Genomic DNA, 6345 nt, shown 5'->3' with positions numbered 1-6345 from the left:
CACTTAAAACCAAAATAATGTTGGTGCAACTGGGCTTTAGAGGTTTTGAGCTAGCTTTCTTGCGAATCAGCAGCCAAAAATCAATTTTATTTTCAAATAACTGTTATAGTAAGTTGCAACAATAAGTTTCCTGTTTACTCTAGAAATTAATGTCCTGGATCGTTCGGGATCATCAACCTATAAGCCATCTGCAACAACGACAGGACCATAGTTTAATGTCTTAACCTTAAAATTGAAACCAGCCTAACCTTAAAATTCAAGATCAGCCTAACCTAAAAGTCGTCTGCTTTTTTCCATAAAGTAAGCAGCACTCGATGACACGATGAGCGAAGCCGCGGAAAACACGTGCGAAAACAAAGACGATCTGATCACGATTGGCACATATGTGATAATCAAGAAGCAGAATTACAGTAAGGTGTACAAGGTATCAGAGAATGCTACTCAGTACGGTACTCGGAACAGTACTCTGATGCTAGGGAAAGACCAGGTGGAGATGCGTGAAATCATCGGCAAACCGTTCTGGAGCACCTTCGAGATGGTGCCGTCGCAAAACGGCAATAGAACTTTTACCTTGAAGCTGACTGAGCAGACGGAGTCTTGGGACGATCTGAAGGGCGACCTAAGTGGTCAGGATAATCGTTCCATTACGGACGATGGCACATCGCAGAAGTTGTCGAAGGAGGAAATCGTGCAGTTGCAAGAAACTGGCAAGACCGGCAAAGAGATCATCGGCAGTCTCATAGAAAACAGCAAATCCTTTGCTGCCAAGACTGAATATTCTCAGGAGAAGTACATTAAGAAGAAAGAACGCAAGTACTTCAAATTCCTGACGGTATGCAAACCCACTGTGATGTCGTTGCACGAGGTATACTTTAGGTTGAGCCAAGACAAGATCGGAGGACTGCGAATGGATGCATTGGCGCAAATATTGTCCTACAGTAATGTGCAATCAGATGGATTGCATATGTTGTACGATAGTGGATCCCAAGGACTACCAGCTGCAGCTATGTTAGAGAGAATAGGAGCCAATACCAGTGGTCACCTGATCAATCTACATCCAGGCAATACACCTCAGACTGCTATCGTTCAAGCTATGAATTTTCCTCAAGAATTAAAGGACAGGCATGTCACAGTGAACATTTATAGCTTGCTAAGATTATACCACCAGGGCGAGTCAAGTGTATTAGATATTATTGCTTCTAAGAATAGTGTTGGTAATCAAATAAAAAAGCAGGAGAACTCAAAAGAGATGATTGAAGAAGCTAGTAAAGAAACTGATCTGGCATCAAATTTAAGCACTAAAGATACCGAATTAGAAGATACAACAAAAACAGATGTCGCATTAGTCACAAATGAGGAGTGCACCAATACTTTAAAACGGAAAATCGATGAACTTGAGGATGTGGTGCCTGCCAAGAAGCCAAAGTGGTTCTTTGAGACCCAACGGGCAATGAATCTATTGAATGCTTCCAAGGCTCTTGGCTTGACTGTCATAGCCAAGGAGCATCCTGCAAACATTGTATCCGCCCTGTTGCCCTTCTTAGGAATATCACGACCATTCGTTATCTTCCATATGCATCGTGAGCCACTGCAAGAGACTTACATAGAACTCAAGCAAAAGTATAATGTAATAAATTTAAGACTATTCACAAACTTTTTACGTTCATATCAAGTGTTGCCCGACAGGACTCATCCAAATATATTGATGAGCGATACCGGTGGTTATATCTTGACAGGATATTTGGTTGAATAACAAGAAAATCATATTTTGATAAATTTTAATACAAAGAATTCACTGGTGCATACTTTCCAACATTTTCCAAACTGTCAAAAATTACAAAATTCAACCATCATGGAATAAAGTGTACAGTCGACAAAAAAAGAGTAAAAATTAAGAAAATTTAATAAGATAAAATTTAGGAATTGTAATTTTTCATATCAATAAATTACTATATACTGTTGAATATAAATGTTTCAATGCATTTGGAACCTATTGCAGAAATAAATCTAGGTTCTAAGGCCCAGTTCCACAACTTGCTTTAAACTCTGTTTAAAGCAAGTTGTGGAACTGGGCCATAGGGCCAAAGCACAGGCTTCTGCATAACGCATAATACACAACGCATACGAGAATCAACCAATCATAGTTCTTCATTTTTGTTCTGAGGAGGGAAATGAAGAACTCTGATTGGTTGATTCTCTTATGCGTCGTGTATTATGCGTTATGCAGAAGTCTGTGCTCTGGCCCTAAGAATAATAAAGAATAATAATAATGTAGAATTGCTATAATCAACGTTTGCTTCAGCACCCTAGAAATTCTCTATTCGACAGCCAATCAAAATATTTGACGATATTCGGTTTGACAAATAAGAGACGTTCTAAAATCGTTTATACATAAAAGCTCTGTTCAGCGGTTCATCTAGAGATTCATGGTTCGAGCATTCATATTTTATTGAACAGCCAGAAGCTTCGTCTGTTCAGTCTGTTTGTGATCAAGTAAGTTGTAGGCTTGTAGTACGTTTAGTGAAGAAGGAAAAGATCTTATAGATTTAGTTATAGATTTCGACTCGAAAGACTGCTGATATAGCACTTCACGCTTTTGCGTTATACAAAAATGGCGGAGAATCCTGAGAGACAAACTTCACAGAATTTGAACGAGGACACGAAGAGTGCAGGGCAGCCTTTGTCGGAGTTTCTTTTGCAACTGGAGGATTACACACCTACAGTAAGTGTTTGCTAAATAATTCCCTTCGATGAAATCATTCATACAAGTTGTGATACAATCTCAATGGTACACTTTGTGCATGCCATTAAATTTTTATTTATGTTAATCATATCAAATTTATTTTATACTTCATATAATACTGATAACAGGTACCTGATGCTGTCAGCGAACATTATTTGCACACTGCTGGCTTCAATGCCACCGATCCCAGGATGTGAGTATAAAACATCATTTAGACTGTTATTAAACTTAGTGATTGGAAATTTAATACTTATTAAATAATACAACTATGTATCATCATCTCTTGATCATGTTTTGTTCTTCAGAGTACGTCTAGTGTCATTAGCAGCTCAAAAATTCATTTCTGAAATTGCTAATGATGCACTGCAACATTGTAAGACACGAGGTGCTAATCAAAATACAAAGACAAAGGGAAAGGATCGGCGGTATACTTTAACTATGGAAGATTTGACCCCAGCGGTAGCTGAATATGGAATAATAGTGAAGAAACCACATTATTTTGTTTGATGGGAGAAAACTTAGAGTAAATATATATTTATCGCATTATACGAATGTATGTATGTATGCATAGGATCAAATATATGTATGTGTGTGTGTGTGTGTATATATGCATATATAATTTGCTACAAATGTTTTTATAGGTATTTAAACAATATATCTGTGATGGAATAAGAATGTTGTATCAATCATAGAGATATAATTAAAATATATTATTCAACATCACTTGTTTTTGTATAATAAAATATGTAGCAACAGTTACTACCATGATTTGAAATAAGTAAAACTTGTATATAAAATTTATGAGTGAATTATATCAAGAAGTATAATCCTGTAGTCATATTTTTCTAAAAACATGTTTATAAGTGATATCCTATAATATATTTTAATTTTACTATATAGTTTTAATTCTTTTAACTTTAAAAGAGAAACAAACTGCGCTTAGAAATGTAATATCCTTCTGAATTAATAATGTGATAATTAGAAATGCTAATGGTACTAAATTGTGGTTTGAGTGATTGGTGAGTATCGGCAGAGAGGAACCTGAGAGCGGCCAACACGGCGTTTTCGGCGATACCGACTTTCCGCACTGGGAAGAGCGTCATCTGCATTCATTTTGAGAGGTGAACTACGATGTTACATCACTTTCAAGACTCGGCGGTAAAACCTGCATATGGTGGCAGTCCGTACTACATCCACTTTCAGACGGTTTATGTCTGTGCTACAACCATAATAGCGTCAGAGAGAAGAAGGAGAGGTGTCATGGGCCACTTTTAGCCGAGCCTAGAGACCCTATAATAGAGAGTCTGGACACGACCTGAAAATGGCCGACTCAACGTGTTCTTTTTAGCTGCACAATGATGCAAAAAGTATCAGTTCAGCAGTTGAAAAGAACAGCCTTAGACCAAAAGTGGGAGAAAACGTCATCAGTTCAATTTATCTGCTACGAGAAAGAAGTTTTATTTATGTCATTTATATATTAATCAATGATAAATAACGGTATGTAACATTAAAAATGAGGAAAATATTTGTTTGTGCTTATTAATAGAATTACAACGTTGTTAATATTTCCTTTCTAACTTTATATATTACACGAATGAAAACTAATAAGTAATACTTATTGTGAAAAATTGTAATATGTGTATAAATCTAAAAAATAGAATAATGAAATATTATATTTATAGAAAATGCCGTTTTTCTTTTCAACATTTAACTTACTATATCTAATAATTCGTTAATAATTCGTAGAAAGAAAAAATTGTTTTAGACTTTTATTTTATTTACTATCAAGAATATATTACTATTTAAGTAATATATTCTTATAGTAAAATTCTTAGTAAAATTCTTAGTAAAACAGTTTAAAAACGGTGAGTTTGACGTGGAAGACAAAGAACGTAGTGAAAGGTCGAAAGTGTACGAAGACATAGAATTGGAAGCATTATTGGAGGAAGATTCGTGCCAAACGCAAGAAGAACTTGCACTTACATTAGAAGTGACTCAACAAGCAATTTCACATCGTTTAAAATCGTTGGGAATTATTCAAAAACAAGGAAATTGGATTCCATATGAACTGAAGTCGAGAGACGTTGAACGCCGATTTTGCACGTGTGAAATAATGCTTGCCAGGCATAAAAAGAAGGGTTTTTTGCATCGTATAGTCACTGGTGATGAAAAATGGATCCACTACGATAACCCAAAGAAGAGAAAATCATGGGGGCCACCTGGCCATACTTCAACATCGAAAAAACTCATGCTGTGTATTTGGTGGGATCAGTTTGGTTGGTCGTGTATTATGAGTTGCTCAAACCGAGCGAAACCATTACTGGAGCTCTCTACCGAACACAATTAATGAGATTGAGCCGAGCATTCAAAGAAAAACGCGCCCATTACTACTCCAGACACGACAAAATTATTCTCCCACATGACAACGCTAGGCCACATGTTGCAAAACTGGTCAAAACCTATTTGGAAACACTTAATTGGGAAGTCCTACCCCACCCGCTGTATTCACCAGACATTGCCCCTTCCGATTATCACTTGTTCCGGTCGATGGCACATGGCCTGTCTAAGCAGTGCTTTACATCATATGAAGATACTAAAAATTGGGTCGATTCATGGATAGCCTCAAAAGATGAAGAATTCTTCCGACGTGGTATCCGAATGCTGCCAGAAAGATGGGAAAAAGTAATGACTAGTGATGGACAATACTTTGAATAAAACGTAATGTATCGTTCTTTCATAATAAATTCCTAATTTTTGATAGAAAAAACGGCGGAAACTTATTTGTACTCCTAATATTAATAGAAATATTGATTTTAACGTCCATACTTTAACTTTTCTTTTATCAAAGTGTCTCTAAAAATTAGTTATAACCAATTAGAAACTTTATAAGCTACTTTTACAGGTACTTTTATCAATAAAATTAAGTTTAGATTATGGACCCATATATGTTTCTCTGTATAAATTCATGAAATATATTACATTTTTTTTTTATAAATATTGAATTTCGAAATATTCGTTTATGAAATTCTTTACTTTTCATGTGTTGATACTAAATAAAATAATATATGACGCTATCCAGAAGACACATTACTTGGCATCCAAATTTATTTACCCGTTCGCGCTAAGCTAAGTAAGCAAGGTTTTCTATTAATGCCGCCATTTTCAGGCCACCAGTCCGTGAACCAATTACGCCGAAGCTCTGATGTCCAGACTCTCTATTGTAGGGTCCCTAGCCGAGCCCAGTGTGAGGCGCCCTCAGTACAACCGTGCATATGAGTCGCAGAAAATACCGTATTGGCCGCTTTCAGATTTCTCTCTGATTTGAGTCTTGACTAAAATTAGCTTTTTAGCCGAGACTCGAACCATAATTTACCGGCTTCAATAAAATTCAGCTGAGACTAAATTAAGGGTTTTTGTAAACTTTTAGGATTGAATCTGATAGTATTCGTCGAATTATATAAAATAATTTCACCCTTGAATTTTTGCCTTCACTGAAAATATCCGAAAACAGAATTATTGCTGTAAACTAGAAGGTAATTATTTTAAGGCACTTCCGGTGGAGGGAAAAATTCAGGGTGGCGCTATCTTGTACACCGTTCCAT

General features: G+C 36.2%; 2 protein-coding genes across 3 annotated transcripts; both read left to right on the top strand.

Annotated features, from left to right (window-relative positions):
- On the top strand, positions 1 to 1913 carry Trmt6 (tRNA methyltransferase 6 non-catalytic subunit). The gene is made up of 2 exons (XM_025306769.1): positions 1 to 108; positions 302 to 1913. The coding sequence occupies exon 2, from the start codon at positions 323 to 325 to the stop codon at positions 1751 to 1753; it is 1431 nt and encodes a 476-aa protein (XP_025162554.1). The 5' UTR covers positions 1 to 108; positions 302 to 322; the 3' UTR covers positions 1754 to 1913.
- Positions 1914 to 2355: 442 nt separating this feature from the next.
- LOC105181964 (transcription initiation factor TFIID subunit 10) lies at positions 2356 to 3461 on the top strand. Of its 2 annotated transcripts, XM_011139061.3 has the most exons (5): positions 2356 to 2493; positions 2557 to 2722; positions 2872 to 2936; positions 3049 to 3266; positions 3385 to 3461. In XM_011139061.3, exons 2-4 carry the CDS (start codon positions 2612 to 2614, stop codon positions 3248 to 3250), a joined length of 378 nt encoding a protein of 125 aa, XP_011137363.1. In that variant the 5' UTR covers positions 2356 to 2493; positions 2557 to 2611; the 3' UTR covers positions 3251 to 3266; positions 3385 to 3461. The 2 variants fall into 2 exon arrangements, with proteins under 2 accessions (XP_011137363.1, XP_011137362.1); XM_011139060.3 differs by having other exon boundaries at positions 2454 to 2722.
- Positions 3462 to 6345: the final 2884 nt, after the last annotated feature.

The sequence above is a fragment of the Harpegnathos saltator genome, unplaced genomic scaffold (genome assembly GCF_003227715.2).
Source record: "Harpegnathos saltator strain DR-91 unplaced genomic scaffold, Hsal_v8.6 scaffold8, whole genome shotgun sequence".
Classification (NCBI taxonomy): domain Eukaryota; kingdom Metazoa; phylum Arthropoda; class Insecta; order Hymenoptera; family Formicidae; genus Harpegnathos; species Harpegnathos saltator.
The sequence above is the reverse complement of the archived record's forward strand: the minus strand, read 5'-3'. Positions and strand labels throughout refer to the sequence as shown.

Bases quoted from the DNA above. Each gene is read 5' to 3' on its own strand.
- Trmt6 (XM_025306769.1), top strand. From the start codon at position 323: ATGAGCGAAGCCGCGGAAAACACGTGCGAAAACAAAGACGATCTGATC.
- LOC105181964 (XM_011139061.3), top strand. From the start codon at position 2,612: ATGGCGGAGAATCCTGAGAGACAAACTTCACAGAATTTGAACGAGGAC. The intron at 2,723-2,871 runs GTAAGTGTTTGC...TACTGATAACAG, and splicing joins TGGAGGATTACACACCTACA to GTACCTGATGCTGTCAGCGA. The intron at 2,937-3,048 runs GTGAGTATAAAA...TTTGTTCTTCAG, and splicing joins AATGCCACCGATCCCAGGAT to AGTACGTCTAGTGTCATTAG.